General features: G+C 42.3%; 1 protein-coding gene across 2 annotated transcripts in view; it reads left to right on the top strand.

Annotated features, from left to right (window-relative positions):
* The window catches only part of Npsr1 (neuropeptide S receptor 1), a 213,529-nt gene extending 194,634 nt beyond the window's left edge, over positions 1-18,895 (top strand). Inside the window, exons 6-9 of one of the 2 annotated variants that reach the window (XM_021207550.1) lie at positions 4,227-4,303; positions 14,445-14,531; positions 17,439-17,619; positions 18,421-18,895. In XM_021207550.1, coding sequence (XP_021063209.1) covers positions 4,227-4,303; positions 14,445-14,531; positions 17,439-17,619; positions 18,421-18,511 — 436 coding nt within the window. In that variant the 3' untranslated portion in view covers positions 18,512-18,895. The remainder of the gene's footprint in view (positions 1-4,226; positions 4,304-14,444; positions 14,532-17,438; positions 17,620-18,420) is intronic. The other variant, XM_021207551.1, reaches the window with a different exon arrangement.
* The last annotated feature ends 3,164 nt before the right edge of the window (positions 18,896-22,059 follow it).

The raw sequence follows: 22,059 nt of genomic DNA on the forward strand, positions 1-22,059 counted from the left end.
TATATATATATATATATATATATATATATATTGGCCCAAGCTCAAACTTTGAGAAGTGTAATCAACCATTTCACTTTGCCTCTCTCCTGGGAACCAGAGTTTCTATTGTTTCAGTGTAGGATCAACCTACAAAAGGCTCTGAGTGTTCTTCTGTTTCTCCTCGCCATTCTGGTCCATAATGAAGGCATACTGTCTATCCCTGACATCACCCAGAGATGGGCCTGCAAGCCTGACTCTACTTAGTTAACCTTCTGTAAGCCAAAACTGCCTCTGAATTGCATGAAGGAGAATGGGGTGTTTAGATTGTCTTCGTAAGTTCAGGAGGTAAACTGTATCTTTACAGGACAGAGGTGCTCTCTGACCGAGAAATCCTTCAGGTTTCATGTTTCCAAGAAGCCTAAGCCTTCTTTGAAAGTTACCATAATCAAAGACACATATGAAGGTGTATTCAAAACATCAAAGACTGCCTTTCCTTGAACTGTTTCTAGGTACATGATCTTCAGCACAGGGCTGCCATAGACAACCTCTACACAGCCTGTCCAACAGGGCATTCCAAGGAAGAGACACTGCCTGGGAAAGGGAATGGGGTGAAAAGTCATGTTTCATTGCAAGGTAGCACACAAAGAATGATAGACTACATACAGGCAATAGAGGACGGAACAAAATGAGAAAACGGTGAGACATTTTGATGCCATGACAGGGATAACATCTCATGAATATGGACTTGCTCAGGTAGGGCAGGAGTTAAGCTGATTTGCAGCTCTCTGTCCTGTATCACCATCACTTATGGTGCTATGGTTGCAGGCTACAGTAGCAGGATAGAGGTGTTTAAAGTTTATGATACCCTAAGAGAAGGGATTAAAGGTGCATGTGTTTCAAGAGCATATAGACTAAAGCTGGGGAGATTAACATCACTCCCACAAAGGGCTAATATGCATATTTATGAAATATTACCTTCTTTTGTTTGATAGCTATAGAGTTTGATGCATATGATGGTTTGAATGAGAATGTCCTCCATAAGCTCATATGTTTGGTCCCAGTTAGTGGAACTGTTTGAGAAAGATTGGGAGACTTATTCTTGATGGAGGAGAGGAGATATGTCACTGGGTGGTGGGGGTTGAGGTTATACAAGCCCACCCCAGACACAATCGCTTTCTCTCTGACTACTGCCTGTGGTTCAGGATGTAAAGGCCCTCAGCTTCTGCTTCATCATCATGTGTGTCTGCTTCCCACCATGATGACCATGAACTATCCCTCTGTAAGCAAGACCCCAGGGAAATGCATTATTTTATAAGAGTTGCCTTGGTCATGATATTTCTTTCTTAGCATAGTAACCAAGATACAAGAGGATAAGATGAAGTCTACAGACAGGAGGTGGTAACATCCACCTATCAGTTTGACTACACCTATTGCTACAGGACAATTTAATTAGAAGGATTAAAATGCAATCTATTTATATCTTATGATAGTAAATAAATTTTTTGAAATGAAAAAGAGAGAGATTGCAAAGGTTTGTACCAACACCAAAGAGATGGAACTGTAGGTGCAAATTCTGGAGTCATTTTGAAGGGACAGCACCACCGTACTTGCTCACTTATTAGATGTAAAAATTGAGCAAGAAGGAGAAAATGGAAAAAAGAAGTTTCTGGTGAATGACTGTTGCTCACAAGAAGTAGCTTGCTTAGAACAATAGACGACAAGGATGCACACCCACTGGTTCCATTTGTTCAGCTAACTGTCAAGGGTAGACTGGCTTTGAGCTCCTCTGCTTTTCTGTAAATAAAAGTAGGGCCAATGAGGCCCAAGACTTCAACTCATAAGACAGTTCTAACTTTAACATCCTACATGTTACTAATTGTCACCAGCATTTGAATCACTGGTGAGTTAAATACTGGGATTATCTTTTCCAGGTAGCATTAATGTCTCATAGTTTTGGGGGACCTTACCTCTGGGAGCGGTTTGAATGTACAATATAGGCTACAGAATCATGTAGACTCCTGCTTTTTAGGAGGTTGTAGAACCTTTGGCAGGGGGAACTCAAGTAGAGGAAGTAGATCTTAGAGGGGATAGAAGAAGGGATTCTTAATGTTAAGAGCCCAATTAATTCTATTTCCTGTGCCATCTCTGAACTACCCAGATGTGAGCAGCCTTTCATGACTGCTTACATAGCAGTGAGATATTCTGGTCTCCACAACTTCCCCTTAAACCATGAGCCCAAATCTCCTCTTCCCTAAAGCTGTTGCTTATCAACTCTAGAAAAGCAACGAATATACCTTCTGTCTCCTTTACACTGGAAAGTTCTGATTTAACAAATGTTCCATTTAGAGAAAATGCTCACTGCTAAACTACCCCCCTTTTTTCCCTTAATGGAGGACTATAGACTTCAGGAAAGTGCCTCGATGGACTATCAGAAGGAAGAGCATGCTCTACCAAGGCCTGGGGTTCCCTGGAGCATGAAAAGGAGCTCCCAGAGCAAAAATGAAAAAAGCAATAAAAAAACAAAGCTTTAACATGGTCATTAATTAAGTTATAGTCTAAAGCCCATTAGAATCCATTAGTGCTTTGTCAGCTACCACAAATTGGAACTCTGTGTTGTTCTTTTTTTAAACTACAAATTCTCAAGAGGAAAGATTATGCACTTTAAAAATAAGGCAGTGTTCTGCACCAAAGTTTTTCGTTGAAGTGTTCAGTAAACTTTAAATGTCAAATAACATTGAGGGGAGTTGAAATTTTTGTATTTATCAAAGGAGATGGGAAATACAAAATTTGCTGATGTGTGTATGTTATTAACATTCTGCCAGCACAGACCTCATCAGGAAGAAGAGTGGGTGTGGTGGAAAAATGGGGGGAGGAGCCACTGGAAACAAGAAGAAAGAACATTACAATTTTAAGTCCACTGATACTCAAGCACTGTGCTCAGCTCTTTAAATATGATCATATGACACTCAGGATTTTAAGAAATTTGTGCTACAGAATCTCAACTTAGGCTTGGGGTGTTGGTTATCAACTACTATGTAATAAGTCATCACAAACCGGGGCCTGGAAACAGTGTACATTTCCAATCTATAGTACCTCTGTACTGGGGCCTGCACAAAGCTAACTGGGTCTGTGTTTTGGTAACATGTTTGGGGACTAAATTGGGGCAAGAGGTCACCAGATGTACAATGGGGGAAGCATCAACCATTCCAAGGCCCCTCATATTTTTGCAGAACTAATTTCCTGGGGCTATTGGGATTAATAGCAGCCCTGCCTTGAGAAATAACGCAGTTATACAATTGTTCCATTCAGGATATCCTCAGTGACAACAACAAACTTAGCTGAGGCAAGTAGCAGATCCCTGTTGAACTCAAGGAGATATGATCCCACTGCTGCAAGAATTCAAGGGAGGGACACAGAGGCTGTCCTATAGTGAGTAGGTATGGTGATGTCTTGCGATGCCAGCCTTTAGAGAGTGTATGCAGAAGGGCTATAAACTTGAAACCAGTCTGAACTACATGGTGGATATTTTCCTAACACCCATGAGTTCCCTTTGTAATTCTAGATTTGGAAGGCAGAGACAAGGAATTCCAAAAGCAAACTGGCCAGTGCAAATTATGTTTTAATCTGGGATTAACAAATGACGCCAAACTTCATCAAAAAGGTAGAAGGGAAATGTGGGGGAGAACTTCCGATATCACCCACAGGCCTCCACATACCTGCTACACACACACACACAGAGAGAGAGAGAGAGAGAGAGAGAGAGAGCCCACAGACTTCCACATACCTGCCACACACACACACAGAGAGAGAGAGAGAGAGAGAGAGCCCACAGACTTCCACATACCTGCCACACACACACACACACACACACACACACACACAGAGAGAGAGAGAGAGAGAGAGAGAGAGAGAGAGAGAGAGAGAGAGAGAGAGAGAAACCAAAACCAAATAGCACATACATAGTAGAAGATCCTTACCTCCTGAGTTTGAATTATAATCGGCTCTGCATTTCTGAACACTTGGATTATTTAAGTCCCCCAGATGTTTATCCACTTGTTTAAGATACTAGCAGCTCCATGAACTTAATCTTCTGGCACCTTCAGTATGATCAAGCATGGTTGAGATACCTCTCATGGGATCTTTCTCAAGGAGAAGTGAAAGTGGTCGGCTTTCTGATTCCTCACACTGGGGAATTTTCAGCCATGGTAATACTCTCTGCGGTTTTTTTTTTTTTTTTTTTAATGCAGTGTCATCTATGGCCTTGTGATCCGAACTATTTGGATGAAAAGCAAAGCCCATGAGACGGTGATTTCCAACTGCTCAGGTAAGGCTCTGAATTTCTCAGCTCTCTCCTAACCTATCTCCTGAAAAACGTCTCCTCTAGCAATATGAACTAGGGGTATCTGGATCCACAAACTTGCTTGATTATAGCAGAACCAAGCAATAGAATAGACACCCCCAAATGTTGTCCAGGAGAATCTGTCTTCCACTCGGCCTCCCTAAAAGCTGAGAGAGAGGGCTGGCGAGATGATAGAGGATTTAGGGCCACTATTGCACAACCTGAGGATCTGAGTCTAATACCCAGAAGTCACATGGTAGAAAGAGAGAATGGATTCAAGAAAGTTGACTAAAAAAGAAGATGAAAAAATATGTGGGAAAAAGAGGAGGTTGTCCGACTATGCAAACATCATCCATCCCTTGGAGAGCTTTTGAAGCATCATGGGGGTTGCTCCAGATGTAAGCCAGGCAGGGAGAAGCTTGGGAGCACAACATATCCAACAAACTTGAAAATAGGCTTCTCCGTTTCACTAGAATTTAGAAATGAGTGAATCTACCATCTGACTACAGGATGATCTTAAGCCTTAAACCAGGCATGGCTCAGTCCACACCTTTTCCCTGACATTCTACCCTAAAGGAGACATCCCTCTAGGACCCTTCCCTAAGTTTCACTCACTGAACTTAGTTGTATGGCACATCTATAGGACCTGGATGGGGCCCTGATTTCCAGGAAGGAGTACTGTGCCTGGCTGGGTTACATTGGAAAAGGCGAGAAAGAAAAATGATTTCTGGTTTTGTTACGATGTGACAGTTATATAGGTTATCTCTAAATCTCTGTTCAGACTTGGGTTCCCCAAATCTCCACAGATGAAGATTGGCTTCTCACACGAGAAGCTTCTTTTCCCATGTGACAGGAGGTGGCCACGAGGATGCAGTGGTTTATTTGGTGTGAGCATCTCTATCTCTTTCCCTAGAGAATGTGGAGAGGAATGTGAATCATGGCATTTTCCTTTTAATGCAGGCGCTTTTGCTGTGCGCCCCTGTGAACCCGAAGCAGTATAAGGCAACGGGTACAAATCTCAGACCGTGGCCCAGTGACAGACAGACCAGAAGGAGAGAAAGGGCTTCTACTATTGGCCACAGGAATCCTCCATTTGCTATCTCTCCAATCCCTGCCTAATTTCCAAAGTAGTATTTTGTAGACTTAAAAAAACAAAACAAAACAAAACAAAACAAAAATTCTCCAAAGTGAGGCATCTTGCTGTTTCTATATGTAGCACAGGCTGACATGACCAGGATCAAACACATGTGACTGATTAGAACACCCATGCTTTTCTCCTTAAGCCCGGCCACCTCCCACGAGGAAGAAAATTATAGAAAGGGAAGTGATAAAAGACTTTTAAAATAGCTCCAATGTGGAAAAATAAATAAGTAAAATATAACCTGTTTTTATTAAAAATTCAAACTCAAGGTCTTTAGCCAAGCGCCCATCCACAGCATGCCCACAGTGTGCTCACCCACAGGGCGCCCATCCCCAGCGCACCGATCCCCAGGGCGCCCATCCACAGCGCGCCCATCCACAGCGTGCCCATCCACACGGCGCCTATCCACACGGTGCCCACCCACAGGGCGCCCATCCACAAAGTAACCTTCCAGGCCCAGAGCTGAAGTGTTTGTTCTGTAGGTGAAGGTTCAGAGTTTGGATTGGTTGAGGTAGCTTGGGTTCTGCTGCTCTTCCAGATTCAGTCCTCTGCCTTGTGATTTCTGTCTTGTTCCTCCCTGCCCATCCCCCTGAGCTCTAACCTTCCCAACTTCAACCCTGACAGCTCTTCTTCTTCTGCCTGAACTTCTCACCCAAAGAGCTATGGTAAAGGTTACTTCATTTTCCATGAAAGAGAGCAAAGCACACACAGCCAGAGGTCTGAGGTGATCTTTAGTATGCCTCCCCATCACTGTTGGCTCACACTTTCTCAAGTGTTCCCTACATCTCCATCTGTTGTACTTCCTAGTCACAACATTGGACTTTCCCAACTTTCAGTACTGAATCAGTACAAAGCCACTTAGAGATGTGTACCCACTAATATGCATAGCATTGCCTTTTCCTAAATTAGAAATGGCTACTGTCAATTTCACCACTTAATGTAAATTTGAGCCTTCATGACACCTGTTTTTTAGCTTGTCACCATCTGTGACCTGCTTCCAGAATGAGGCCAGCTACTAGTCTCAAAGTCTCACATTCTGTCAGTACTTTATTCATCAGTGGACTTTCCTTGACATCCCACGTGTCAGAACAGTCAGGCAGCTCAGGAGTTGGCTGGTAATGGGATCACCAGCGGTGTTGGCCTGCCAGGATTATTGCTCATCATCAAGGTACATTGGCTACGATTAGTATGAACAGAAGCTCACTTTGTAAACACTGCCTGCCAAGCCCACCTCACCCTTAGTGTGGAGCCCTTCCTCCTGTTGACCAGCATGTTTACTTTCTCCCACCCAGAGGTTGAAAGGAACAGCTCGTAAATGACCAGTCTTTGCCACGAACAGATGGCATAGACCGAAACATTAGACTTCAAGAACTGGCATGTGTTTGAATTCTAGGAGAAACTACACCTTATGGTGTGGGCATTTTCTGCACAAGAACATGAAATCAGGGAGGGAAAGCCATGAAACAGACAAAACTATAATATTTCTGCAGAGAACTGAATCTCACCCTCATGGCTTTGCTGGTGTGACATGATCTTCAGAGAACTGAATCTCACCCTCATGGCTTTGCTGGTGTGATATTATCGACACAGTCAAACTCTATGCTTCAAGATCTATGAGGCCGAGTTAGGTGGAGAATGAAACCTTCTGGTTAGGAACTAGGTTAGAGTTCTGCTTTGTAGCTCGAAAACTCTACGATGGGACTGTCACATGCTCTCAGTACCAGCTTCTTCTGCGGCTGAGGACAGACAAAATGCCTTCAATACAGAAGTGTGTCTAAAAAATGACGTGTGCAAAAAAAAAAAAACTACAAAGATAGGAGTAAATGACTATTGTGGAATTTTGTAGCAAGTAAGAGCCCATATCATTAACATGTTGGCTCACCCCAGCTGGTCTACAAACTAATGCGATTCCATATCAAAGGCAAATTAAACCTCATTTTATTGAGTCTGGTAGATGTTTTTAAGACCTCTATTAAGACATGAAATAAGAAAAGTTCAAGAGCTGAGAATTATTCCTGGGAAAGTAGAACAAATTAGAGAAGGTTTTCCGTTTCAAGTATGAGTTGTTGGGGTGTCTTTGATATAAAATAGATAATAGTAGAAAATATTATGTGCCTCACACAGACCTACACATACATAAGGACTTGAAATATGTCAGAAGATCATGGAGAAAGAATTAAAACTTTACTTCCATCTACAGTCAAAGCACAACCCCAGGGGAATTAGAGTCATATGTAAAATAGTTCATTAGTCTTTTAACAAAAGTAATATAATATCTTTACAACACTGGAAAAGAAGAGACTTTTAAGACAAGGTACATGATATATCATTCAGCAAGTGGAAGTGTGTTAGCTTGACTCTGTTAGCACTTTGCAAACCAGTCTGAATACTCTGGGAGAAATTTTTTGAAGTAACATGCCCAGAAGGAGGTGAGTATACAGAACACAAGAGGAGATCAAGGGATCAAGTCTAAAAGGCAATCACAATTTAGAAGTCATCAAACCGTGATCAGCTGCATATCAGAAGGGAAAGCCAGACTCACATCCCCAGCAATAATTAGGAAGTACCTGTTTAACTCTCAAGTAGATGAAATCGTCCACCCACAGAACTGCTCTCAGCGTGACCTGATACTTCTAAGGACTGGCAAGCAAACACATCTCATGGGGTCACTTTGCTTGGCAGGAACATCCCTCTCACTTGCACTGGGTTGCTGATCTGTTTGCTTCTGGTCTGTCCCACATACTGGCAGCCGTGGCCAGACCCAACCTCCTCAGATTTAAGACTTCCTTCCCCCTGAGTTCAAATCCCAGCAACCACAGGGTGGCTCACAACCATCCGTAATGAGATCTGACGCCCTCTTCTGGTGCATCCTAAGACAGCTACAGTGTACTTAGATATAACAATAAATAAATCTTAAAAAAAAAAAAAGAAAGAAAAAGACTTCCTTCCCTTCCCAATCCCCATCTCTCCACCCAGTGGAGACCATTTGAGGCAACTGAGGCACAAGATTGGAAGCCACATCCTTGCTCTGGTCATTGTCTCAAGGATAAATCTTAAAAGGGTATTTTCTGGTTAAAACTTCTCGATGTTAATAGCTGTATTTGGGAACTGGGCTGTTCTTGTCTGGAACTGCACACTTAGAAAGGCCCCTGGCTGATTGAAGGTCGCTCTGTATTTTCACTTCACAATGGGCTACACAAGAAATATGGCCAGTGCAGACCAGAAGCAGTTGGCATTTACAACTCTATAAGATGAGAAATTTGGAGACTTCCTCTTGCTCCTTTATTATTCTTGTTATGTCAATTAACTCTGATCTATGCTCATTTCTTTTTTTTTCCAGTTCCTTCCTAAACATGACTGGTAACAAATCAATGCAGTACTAACCAATGTTAATACACCACTAGCATTCAGTTAAGTACTCGCATCCCCTGTCATCTCACAGAGTACACTTATAGATCATCTTACCAGGCACCATCTGCGGCACACACAGTACCCCAAGGCTGCTTGCCTGCACAGTGCCTGCTTCAGTTAGCAGAAAGCTCTAGCACCTATAGAAACTCTAGAACATGAGTAGACTTAACAAAACAGGTTTTCTTTCAATTTTTTTTTTATTTTATGCATCTGAGTAATTTCACTGCGTGCATGTATACTCACTACGAGCATGCCTGATACCCATGAAGGCCAGAAGAGAGCATGAATCCTTTAGAATTGGAATTTTGCCTAAACTGGAGTATGAAGTATAAAAACATCTAATCAGTGAGCTTGTTGACACTTCCTCAGACGCTGCTGTTGACTCCTGTCAGTGATGATATAAAAACCCTCCTGAGAAAAAGCCTTAAAATGATTTCATCTTGAAGATTCAGACAAGGAAGTAAGCTAATGGGGTGAGCAGGTACACCCCAAGACAAGAAATGAACAGTAGATTCTCCTAGGGATTTAAGGTCAAAGGGCTTGGTAAGTTTGGAGTCAGCTAGAACATTCTGAAATTATCGCACTCTTTAATTACGGTCAAGGGAAAATGTTGGATGTGAAGTTCAAGATGTCAAAAGTCCTGGAAGCTTTGTCAGCTCTGCATAGGCCCTTGTGGCAGCAAAGCATAGAGGATAGAGCTGTGGCCCCCATTGCAAGGAGCATCAAGTTGACAGCAGGTACCCAGGGACCGGCAGTGGTGCTGACCCACCTGCTACCCAGGGACTGAATATAGACAAAGGACTTGAAGCAGAGAACAGGGTCGTTGACGCATGGCACAGGCATCTTCAGAGAGCTCACGGGGATGCTTCCAAAGAGCCCATGGCTGTTGCCCAAATGATGCCCACGCCTGAGCCTCTCCATAGGGGTAGCTGGCAGTAGAGGGCAAGGTGGAATGGCATAAGCTGCCCAGACCAGAGGCAAGGATAAAGACCTGGTCAGGACAACATGGTGCACTGGGAAAGCGGTGGCCTAGGAAGAACTAGGGACATTCTGAGATGTGCAATTTGGTGTACCAGAAAAATTAACACCAGAAGGGTCCTGAGAAGGAAATGGCCCAACCCATAGTTGAACAAAGGACTCCTGATGTGATAAAAGCATTTAAATGATAAGCTCAGGAACAACTAGGTTTCATTTGTGGATAAAAGTTCTTACTGTTAAAAACTAATTAATCAATCTTCAAAACTTCAAAATAGCCATTTTAAAAAATGAACCTAAGGTTCAATACATGAAACACACTTGTTTTAAAATGTTTCCAGATAGAATGTCTTGTTTAAGAAAACAATCACCTGTGTATATTTCAGGTCTTTGTGAGGAATCTGCCTATTGGACAGGAAGGCAGTTCATCTTGATTTAAAGTTACAGAGACCCAGCGCCAAGATGCAGGTGCTGGGTCAACAGTGAGTGGGATTCAGAGGAGCAACATAGCTCAGGGGATAAAGGTGCTTTCTGCTCAAGACTGAGTCAAATCCCTGGAGTCCAAATAAAGGTGGAGGGAGAAAGGTGACTCCACAAAGATATCCCCTGACTTCCACACACATTTCTTGGTGTTCCAGATCTGTTCTCCACAATAAGAATATATAATTATATAAACACAGAAATAAGAAGTAATGAGATCCCAGTCAGTCTAAAGGGAGCCTGAATCCCTGGAAAGGTAAAAACCTGGAGCTGACCCTTTGGAGAGCTCTGGCATGACCCCACTACAGTCACACCCTGGATCTAAAGCAGTATTCGAAAGCATGCTTTTTCCAGCCTCAAATCTAATGAACCCGCTATCTCCCAGGGTCCCAAGCCATTCATCCAGTGACAGCTGAATTTCACTGCTTTCAGTACAGCTCAGTGCCAAGTCCTGAGTAGAAATAATCCTTTTATCTCCCAATAAAGGAGAATTACCTGCATTCTGTAACTCAGCTCTCTTTGAAGAGCTGTCTGTGGAGCTGGAGGCTTCGCCTTTCCCGGAGTGGTCACATTAAAGATGATTTTCACTGATCTCATTGGGAGATCCAGAGGGCAGGAAGTTGATGATATTGTCATCTAGTCACCCTGTGGGAAGTGTTGAGATTTTTCCATTTTAAAAGATTTCGGACCACAAATGTCATTCTCACAAACTTTTCTAAGAGACAAATTAACTTTTCAAAGCCACACTGTTTAGGGACCAGCTGTTACCTTGGGCCAGCGTGTGGGGACACTTCGAAAGGACATAATTTGATCTGCTATCATCTTTCCTTGCCCCCGTGGAGATAATCTCACCCTGATAATTTCCTGCTGTCTATGGCAACACCATGGTATAACAGACTATCTGCGGTAGTGAGCCATCAGTTTTCTTCTATAAAGACAGCTCTTATTCATCCCAAAACACTGTTGAAACTTAATTCATTCCAAGTGCCAAGGTGACTGACATGCCAGCACAGATCTTCACACCTGGAAGACATTGTTATTTTATCTTCCTAGTAACCCAATAAGCTGCACTTTATTTTACAAACTAGAAAACCAAGGCTGGGAACTTTAGGCAAGTATCCCAAACATCTAGTCACTGGTACAGACGAAGGGTGTGTTACTGTCTGTGCCTGAGGGCTATATCCAGCCCATGATGCAACCCTGGAAATAAGGCTCTTTACCCTTAACAGCTGCAAAGGTAAACTATTAATTCTTCATGGGAACACACTACTCTGGGTCTTAGATGATGTCTAAAAGCACTCTCTGGCCTCTTTCCACTAGAAGGGCACTCTCACCTTTACACAATAATACTTATGGTAACCCAAAATATATCCAGAAATTTCCAAAGCCCTTGCAAGGCAAATCATGCCACTTAAGAACCATGGGTGTGAAAGAACTCTGGAAACGTTATCTTCTTATACTGCTAAGGTTCTGTGATTCTGAAAATTATGCAGAATAATATAAAGATCCTGACCTGAAGAAGTACAAATAATTATAGCTAGTATGTAGTTCTTTGCACTGACAAAGCCCATTTATTAGTCATAGCTTGCCCCCTCCAATGAAGAAACGACCACATTAAAAAAAGGCTTAGAAGCATTCAATGAGCTACTGTCTGGAGAACCCCAGTGCCCTCACAAGGACATCTGAGGTCTTCCTAGTTTGTCCTCAGTGGTTCTCTCCACCCCAAATGTCAATTAACCTAGGAAACATCAAAAGAAGAGGAGTGGCTATGCTTCAGGCAAGCACGCCCTCCTCGATCTTATTCTTTGCAACAGCTTCTGACTTACCGAGTTGCCATGGACTGAGCTCAGTCGGCCTCTCTCAATCTGTGGGGAATCAAGGTTCCAGACAGGCGGGCAAAGAGTTAGCGAGAATTGACAAACAGACACAGACACAAGGGAATGCTGAATATGAATGTATTTTGTCCAAGCAAACACCAGGCTTCTAATACAGAAGAAAAACAAGAAGGGTAGGCGAATACATCAATCAATGTACACTGGTTCTAAACACAACACAAAGACAATGTATATATAAAAAGATGGCAGAAGCCAGGCTGAGTTTTCAAATGAGAGTAGGAACAACCCTAATTAAGATCAGCTAAACACAGGAGCCAGGTGAATGCTCTGATACATTGCTAGTCTATTGTTAAACCCACCACCAGGGGTTCTTAAGTAAATACCTGATTATGCTATTCCTGTGGGCCTAGTTAAAAAAAAAAAAAAAAAAAAAAAAAAAAAATTATAGTAATGAAAACATAATAAAAAAAAAAAACCTGCACCAGGGGAATTCCATTCTACTAACCCTTTCATGAATAATACTACAACCCACCTATTTCCTAGGCCATTGTGTATTCCTGTATTTGGGTGTGACTCAGCTATTGTCCTAAGTAATTACTATGCAGACTAGCCCTGAGCTTTTCTAGCTTCTGTTCAAGTAAATTGTAATGCCTAATTAGTTTCTCTGTCTCTATTGGAAGTAAATTTGAGTGTTACTGAATAGGTAACCTTCTTACTGAATTCCAAGTTTAGGGTCAGCGTAAAGGACTTGCTAGGAACCATTGGAACACTGGTGGAGGCTTAGCTATATGTCAAAATCAATCCTTAAAGGCACTTATAATAAAACAATACTGACAGAGAGCACATGGATCCATACATCAGACTAATGCAGGGACAGGTTTTGAGTATGCGGGCTATGGGAATGCCAAGGTTCCAGGAGGCTAAGTTTCCATGAAATCCTGGAAGACTGCTTCCAGGTTTCTAAACCTGTAATTCGAGTCACTACTGGAGTGGATGTAGCACCAAGTCCCATGCCCACCCTTGCCTCTTTACTTTTGGAATTCATCTCTCCTCATAGAGTTTACATGATGATCTCTGGATCTCTCTCACAGCGTCCCAGCACAACTACTGGGACAGAATGGACAGGAAGTGGCTTTCTCCTCTGCTCCTGGCTGTGTTATATCTCATCCATCCTTGTAAAGAGTGGCATACCTCTTGCTTAAAGGAAAGTATCTAGAAAACAAGAAAAAGAACTCTACCTGAGCCTTTTTATTCCATCTGTATCTACTGTCAGATATGCTTTGTTTGGTGGACCAGGTTAGATGGTATTGGAAATAAGACTGACTACTTAGAACACAGGTAAACTTCTGGACAGTTTCTACCAGGAATAAAATAAATTCCAAGATCAAATTAGTGAGGATAGCCGGGGTCTACAGTTGGCTTCTCTGGTGAAAGGCCATCTCTTTCCTGAGCTATCTCTCTTTTTGTGCTTCCTGAGGCTAGCCCAAACTCCATGGCACCAGGTAAAGAGTGGGCACCAGTATCTTGGCCATGCTTATTCTGTAGGTGTGTACAGAGTTTTCATGTCCTATGAGACAGGAAGGTCTGAGAGTAACAATCACTTCAGGCAAGTGATCCTATAGCCAATGCTCTATCTCCCTATCTCCTCTTTACTCATTAAGATCCATTGCACATTTTTGCAAATCTAAATCAACCTTGTTTTTTAATCACAACTCAACTGTAAGAAGCATTTGTTGATTTATTCAACAAGCATTTGTTAATCCTTCAATATGCTGACTTCAGTTATGACAAAGCCTTCTCCACAGATGCTTACTTTCATCCTTTGAATATCTTGCCTTCAGATTACAGTTGCATATGATTAAAGTTTATGTGCAGGCTCAGTTGCAGTTCTTTCTTTTGGCTTGGGTTTGTACAGAATTTGTGAATGTGATCAGTGAGTTGATCTGGAGCAGCCATTCTAGGGGGTAGCTGAAGTGACTTCACAGGTTTCTCAGCACAGCTCAGGCCTGAGGGCATCTCTCAACAAGCAGGATCCACCCCTTTATAGCCTTGTGGTCTAATTCCAGCTATGGGCGATTCAGGTAGTCTGACCTTACCTTCTAAGAGTCTGGACATTTGCATTGGGTTGCAAATTGAGCAGCTCTTATCAGCCACCACTGAGCCATCTTAGTCTATCACTGTCCCAGAGGAGCAGGGCATAAGCAGGTCTGCAAGTCTAACCTTCAGCGTTCCACTCGACAGAAACTGTCTTGCTCACTTTACCATCCCACTTTTCTGTCTACAGATGGCAAACTATGCTGCAGCTACAACCGAGGGCTGATCTCTAAGGCGAAAATCAAGGCCATCAAGTATAGCATCGTCATAATCCTTGGTAAGCAATGCCCCTCCTCATGTAACACAACTGCATAAACTTTCTAAAAACAAACTGGTGATGAACAGACTGTACAGGGAAGGAATGTGCTACAAGCCCATTTATCTTTCATTAGAAAAAAAAATGGTATTGGATTCACCAGTGTGTCTGAATGCAGCAAGAGCCAATAGTCAGCTCCTAATCCTTCTCGAGGTAGATCTAGTTGCCTACCAAATTCATGAACTAGATCACCATAGAGAACATCTGATTAGGAACCAACTCCCCAGAGTTTATATGCCAATCATCCTCCACTCAGTTGCTTCATTTAGGACATTGTCTCCCCTAGGGCAAGAAAAAGTAGGTGTGCACTCTTTTTTTCTGGATTTTTAATTTCAGAGTCAATCATATTTCCTGTATGGCCACAGCTTATGTCCCTGTCTTAGTTAGGGGTTCCATTGCTATGAAGAGACCCCATGACCATGACAACTCTTCAAAGGAAAACTAATTGATGCTGGCTTACAGTTTCATAGACTCAGTCTATTATTTTCATGGTGGGAAGCATGGCAGCTTGCAGGCAGATATGGTACTGGAGGAGCTGAAAATTCTTCATCTTGATCCACTGGACAGACTTGAGCATAATATATATGAGACCTCAAAGCCCCAGCTCTACAGTGATACTCTTCCTCAAACAAGGCCACACCTCCTTCAGTTAGGCCACACCTCTTAAATAGAGCCACTTCCCATAGGCCAAGCATATTCAGATCACCACAGTACCTCACCCTACTTGTCTTCAGCCCTTTCCTTCTACACTTAGGACACATGAAATCAGTTTTCACTCCTGTCTGTCAAAAATGTTCAGACAGATTCATGGTCTACTTTGGATGTTTTGTTCACCAACAATGACACCTCCTCCAGCTTCCCTGGCACATTTCTTTTTTAAAAACATCACTCTAGTTTTATCCCATGTTGGTGATTCTTGCCGTTTTCTATTTGTATCTAACATGATACACATTAATAGAAACAGTTTTATTAATATGTATATTAACATACAGATATGTATTCAGACTTCCTATATAATTACACACATACACAAACACACACTTTCTTTATTAAGTCTACCTCTCATGACACAATCATAAATCTATGAAAGCCATGACTCGCTCTTGAGTTATGTTATCCCCAAAGCCCAAAGTTGGATAATGTATATACTACTGAGTTAAAATTTAACTCAATATGAATATGAACAAATGAATGTAGATATACAAAATGGAATTGATGCTGTTTCACATTAATTTAGCTGATATACCCCATCTCTGCTTCTTTAAAAGCATTTAGAAGCTCCAACAAGAAGTTAGCTGTATGTCAAGTTACCAGAATAGCTCGTCTCCTTCCCCTTTCTAAAGTATAAAATGTCAAGTAGACCACACACAGCATGCACGACTCCGCCAGCAGAGCATAGGCACACAGCAACACCACAAAGATGAGCTGAAGAGGCATCCACAGCTTGCCAGGGCTCTAAGAATTCTCTCAGAGGCTTCTAGAGGACATCAGAGATTCCTCGCCTTGCCTTCACACCAGAATCACAAATGCCCGTTGTCTGAAAGACAAAAAGGGAAATGAATGCATAAACATGCATTTTCAAGGTGTTGTATCCCTGTTCAATCAGAAATTATATTCATAGTCATGTAAAGTCTGGTCAGTGTACAATCAGGTGCCCACGGGCAAGTCACCATACTGTTAGATAAAGTGCCCTATGTGTAACAAATACTTTTGTAATGCCCCTTTACCATCGTGAAATGATAAGTATCTGTTATGTTTTTAAAGTCAGCATATTGCTTTATTAATTATCTAAAGTAAGAGTAAAATAAAAAGAATGTATAAGAGACCAATATCAAATTCACATATAACAGTATAGGCACAACTGCACTAGAAAAGAAATAAAGACATTATATGCCTATGCCTGTGCAGCTACAAGTAACAGCCAATACAGATGTTTTGAAGGAAATATACAAATGTAAGCTGCTTTACTGTCACCTGACTTTCTGAGTCGGCAAACAAAACTCAAGCTCCATGATAGAGTAGGAAACCCCAGCTTACTAAAGTAAATAGAAGTCCAGTTCTGAACTTAAAGCTTGAGAACAAAATTGGCTCTGTATGTTTCTGTTTAACTCCAAGTATGGGCCATTGTTCCAGTTCAATGAGACTCAATCAGAATTCTCACAGACATATCTAGAGTGACAGTTAACCAAATGTCTGGATACCCTAGAGAGTTGTTAAGATGGCACATAAATTAACCATCACAACTGAGATTCCCATATCCCACTCCTGCTCTTTGATGTTTTGGATGTATACCCTGTTGATTTGGACAAAAGTATTGCGTGGGAGTTTTCTGAGGAGGTTAACTTAAACCTAGAAAGAAATCTTGAGATCAAAATGATCTTATTATTGTCCATGCTTTAAAATGTTAGGATCACTTTAACTTGCTGTATTTCCCAGAACTAGTGGTCAATATCTGGTCAAATTTCATATTGTTCTGTCTGCTTCAGAGCTCCCTAATAGGTCTTGTTCCTTTTCCTTCAGCATTGTGATACATTGGAGGCCTTCCCATGCCTATCAGATCCCAGACTTTCTACAACATTTCCACACCAGTGGAAGAAGTCAGATCTCCCTTTCCAGATACGGAGGATCTAGAAAATCTCAGCTAAGGAACGCTGTCTCCTGGATACATGCATACTAATACACAGGTTTAAGCAAATACGTCAGTCATGTTAACATACACACAACTGTTCATAATAGCACACCTAAGGCCAATATATCTGAGAGATCTCTAGTGTCAAAGACCGTCCCAGTTAAAGTTCCAGTCATGACTAACTCAGAGTGATGCTTCTGTTGAGGCCACAGTGGTGCTAACGGCTTTCTTCTCCCTAGCTTTCATCTGCTGCTGGAGCCCATACTTCCTCTTTGACATGTTAGACAACTTCAACCTCCTTCCAGACACCAAGGAGCGTTTCTATGCCTCTGTGATTATCCAGAACCTGCCCGCCTTGAACAGTGCCATTAACCCCCTCATCTACTGCATCTTCAGCAGCTCCATCTGCCCCCCCTGCAAGTACGTTGTGGTCTTGCTGGTTCCAGGCACACTAGCAGTTTTCAAATCTAGAGTCTGATTCTCATTTTCTTCCCAAAGCTTAAGAGAGGGCTACAGAAACCCCATGGCACAATCATGTGCTTAAAGGTTAAGAAGGTCCTCCTAGATTGATGAATTCCAATCCATGCTCAGGGCATGGCAGTGCTGCACATGTGGAAAACTTTAATTTTCATGGAAGCTTCCCCACATGAACAGCCTCTCTGTAAATCTACTGGGAGTGTGATATGGGACATTTTCACTACTTCATAGGTGAAGTTTTACACAGTAAGGCTCACAAGACTGAGTGACAGTCCCGATGTCCTAACCATCATTTGTAGCAGAGCTAAAATTGAATCCCCTGGCAGCTACTGTCATTCTGCTGGGTTTTGTCTGTTCTCATCAGGTATGAAGGAACCTCATATGGAATAAGGAGAAACTCATTGCAGAGAGAGTAATAAGATGGTTTAAGGCTTTGCTTAATGGCAGTGGCTGAAGTTCAGATCCTGCTTCTACAAGGAGAGAAGCTGAGAACCTCCATACACTCCCACTTCTGCATGTGGCAAGTAGGGATAGTGCAGGACCTACTTTGTAGATGACATCACTGTCCACTAGGCTGTGATGGCAAGTGGTAGCGGAAGAGCTTCATTCGTTCTAGCCTAACAAGCATCCGATCTTTAATGACCATTTTAAAAAAAAAAAGACCTCTGATCTCTTAATGTCAATGCTGTCCTTTCATCAGGGTAAACCATTTTCCTTTATTTCTTTATATCTGACTTTCTCTAGGATGCAAAGGTCACAGGATTCCAGAGTGACATACCGAGAGAGAAGTGAGAGGCACGAGATGCAGATTCTCTCCAAGCCGGAATTCATCTGAACCCTGAGGCAGCGGTGCTAGGCTGAGCTTAGTCAGCTCTCCTGGATTTTCACCACCCGTTAGTGTATGTGCTTGAATCCTGAGCCAGTCCCTCCTCCTGACTCCTGCGTCACCTAGCAGACATATGAAGCCAGCTTTGTGTTGAGGGCGTGCCACCTGCAATTCATGCACTAGCCAACATTCTCCCAGCGCCTCTTCCTGTCAGCTTGAAAAAGATACTTTTCACTTTCTGATGTCTCCCAGACCTTCTTCCCTTAGCCCAGCACCTGCATCATCAGTGACCCTGTGTCCTTGTGGACTGATGATGTAGGCAAGCAGAAAGATATTGGACAGCTCTCCCTGAGTCATCTAATTACAATTTTGAAAGTAAATGTGAGACTTAACAAAGGTTAGACTCTTTTCCACCAGTTTTATATTGGAAGTTTAGGGGGTGTAGATGAGATGTTTGCCCCTGAAATGCCAAGAAATTCACTTTCAGACCCTTCTGCTATGTACATCTCCAAGTGCAGGAGGGAATGTTAGCAGGAGCGAACCTCCAAACATTGTGATCTGTGAAAAGGACAGTAGTTTCCTGCAAAACAAGGACATCATGCAGGCACATTCTCACCTAGCAGAAAGATCACACCGAATCGTGATAGACCCTGATGATGAACTCCAGAGTGAGAGCTGAGACCTTGAACTCACAGCTCTTTGGACTGTGTAAAGGTTCTTCCCTTCCCTGAATCAACATCCCAGCCATCCCGAGTTCATTCCACATACCTCGGGGACATTTCTGCCCATCCTTATTCTCAGAATCCTCTACATCTGGGGGCTCAGTTTCCTGAGTGTCCCAGCCAGTTTTTGCAAGCTCTTTGTGCTGTGCTGTAGCCTTTGTCTATCTGGCACCTCTGCAAGGATGTGCTGGTGGGGCTTATTTTGACAGGTCTGCAATTCAGTATTTATAAGTATAATTCAAATGAACTATGACTAAATGTTTTCGAGTCAATTTTTTTTTCCTTCAGATTTTGCCAAAAGTGGAAATGGCATCATTTGACTCTGTGTACATCTCCACCCACAGCCCTCTGATGCATGTGAACACCCTATTTTTAGCTTCTCATATAGTCTTTGACATTGAAATCTCCTTGGCAAAATTCTCCATTCCAGAGTTGAAACCTTTTCTTGTCCTTTTGGCTGACTGCTGGTTGAGTCGTTAACGTGTTCAGTCTATTTTATAAGCACCCATTCCTCATTATCTTATCAGCTCAAAGACTGCCTGCTTAAGGTCATGGTGGTAATTTTTCCAAAAAATTCTTTTTCAATTCCATCTGACATTAGGGAAAGCATCTCTTTAGGCAGAAATTAGACACTGTGCCCCACATTTGAGGAGACAGAATAATCTACCTTTCTGTTCGCACAACCAAAAGCGACTTTCTTCTTCATCCAATCAGCTAAACTTGAGCAAGCAGGAACACTGAGTGGCTAAGAAGTACCTCTCAACATTTCTCTTTAAATCAAGATGTGTCAGAGAAGACTCAAAGGACTGTTGCTGAAATAGCTGCCTGTATAGGAGCCAATTAACAAGTAGAATCTGGGAGGTGTCCTAGCACAACAGGAGGCCCAGGCCCTTGACAGATGCTTTCAATCTCTGTCAAGTTCTGGTCTGCCAGACCTGTCACATGCCTACCCCATCCACTGATCAATTCTTAAAGAGAGAGTGCAATGAAGATTATATTGCTATCCATGGACTGTGAAGGTAGCCTACAGGAGCCTGTGGCTCTCCTGCTCACAGGAGCCTGGAGATCAATGAGGTACAGGTTGTCGTAGGAAAGGTGCCATCTATGCAGAACTTACTCTGCATTGAGATGGAGTCTGCAATCTTCACCGGCCTTGTTTTCCGAAATTGGAAAACATGGTTTAATCATGATAGTCCTTAGTCCTATGACCCTGGATGAATCCTGCTGTGTCTCTGGGCACCACTAGTCTCTCTCTCTCTCTGACATGGGGGCAGAATAATAGTGGAACAGTGAATGTTGAGGTTTAGAGACCGTAATGGATTAAATTAGACTTGCAGAGAATGCTGTTAAAATTCTTCCCTTTGAAGACTAACACTTCAGTGAGTCAAGATTGAGTCATCCCTTCTGGAAGTATAAATTTTCTCCTTACCATATGAACTCAGAAACTCATATAACATCCCAAACAGGGAAGAATGTAACAGAAAATTTAGAATGTAAAACACAGTGTTGCTATCTGTAGCCCTTGATGCTCCCATGGGACCAGAAAAGACAGCAAGGTGGCATGTAAACTAAAGGTGTCTACCTTCCACACCAAGATGTTAAAAAATGTGTATGTTATCACATAGCTTCAAGGACAGGTAAAAATTTAGGATGATAGGGCAAATGTGTTTAAAATATTCTGTCACACTACAGAAAATATCTCTGCTTTATTGAAATAAATTCAGCATGAATGGCAAAAGATTCTTTTCTTTCAGGCCATGTTTATAACACAATTTAATTGAGATTTAATTTCATCAAGCAACAGCTCCCACAGGCCAGCCTACCCCATACCAAAACACTAATACCTTTTTAATGACTTTCACTGTGATAATTATGAGAATAATGTACTTTTGAACTAATTCAGCATACGTCTCAAGCATTCTGTCGAGCTTGGTTGAGACAGCTCTACATAGAAATATTCAGAAATGTGCTCGACTCTCCCTTCTATATTCACAGTGTGGAATTTAAAAGATTGTAGGCCTTAATCTCATGAGGAAACAGGAAAACAAAACAATATTTTTATGAGGAAATAAAGGAATTCTAGTATTGGGTGTTGGTTGATATTTGAGGGAAGCCGCACATCTGACAGCCCAAGTCTGGTTTTGTGTTTCAGTTATCATTTGAGTATAGCTCATTATGTATGCAGCTCTGTTCCTACAACCTGGCAACCTTCATTCCTGTAAAAGGAGATGGCCCTTACCAAGCTGCCAACTTTCTTTCCTGGAGAACTATGAAACAGTCATGCCTCATTTAAGAATTCATTTTCCACAACAGGGCTGGACCAGTTAACATTTTAAACATGTAATTCCAACCTCATAGAATGTTTAAATGAGTGGGAGTCTGCTCACATACTCCCAGGAAAGGTCCTGGAAGTGGGGGGATGGGGGTAGCGCAAAGTCGCCAACATAACTGCATACACATCAAATGGTGATTAAATGTAATGGAAGGATTTCAAGTTCATTCACTTGCATTAAATGGACAGGGAATGCAGATGAGAATTAGACATGGATATATCCAGAATGTACATAAAGCTTTCGGGATAACTGCTAAAAGAATAGAAACAATATGCAATTTTCAGACTTAAAAAGGGTAATGCTGGATGTGGTGGCACCCGCAAACCCAGCACTTGGGAGACAGGGACAGGGAGAGCAGAATTCAAAGTCATCCTTATCTGCATAGATCTGGAGGCTAGCCCTGTCTGAAAGAGAGAAAGCCAGAGGAAGAGAAAGCGGGGGGTGGGGGGGGAGACCACCTCCCTGCCTTCTCTCTCTCTATTCCCCACCTCACCACCTTGGA

This window comes from Mus pahari, chromosome 10 (assembly GCF_900095145.1).
Source record: "Mus pahari chromosome 10, PAHARI_EIJ_v1.1, whole genome shotgun sequence".
In the NCBI taxonomy this organism is placed as follows: domain Eukaryota; kingdom Metazoa; phylum Chordata; class Mammalia; order Rodentia; family Muridae; genus Mus; species Mus pahari.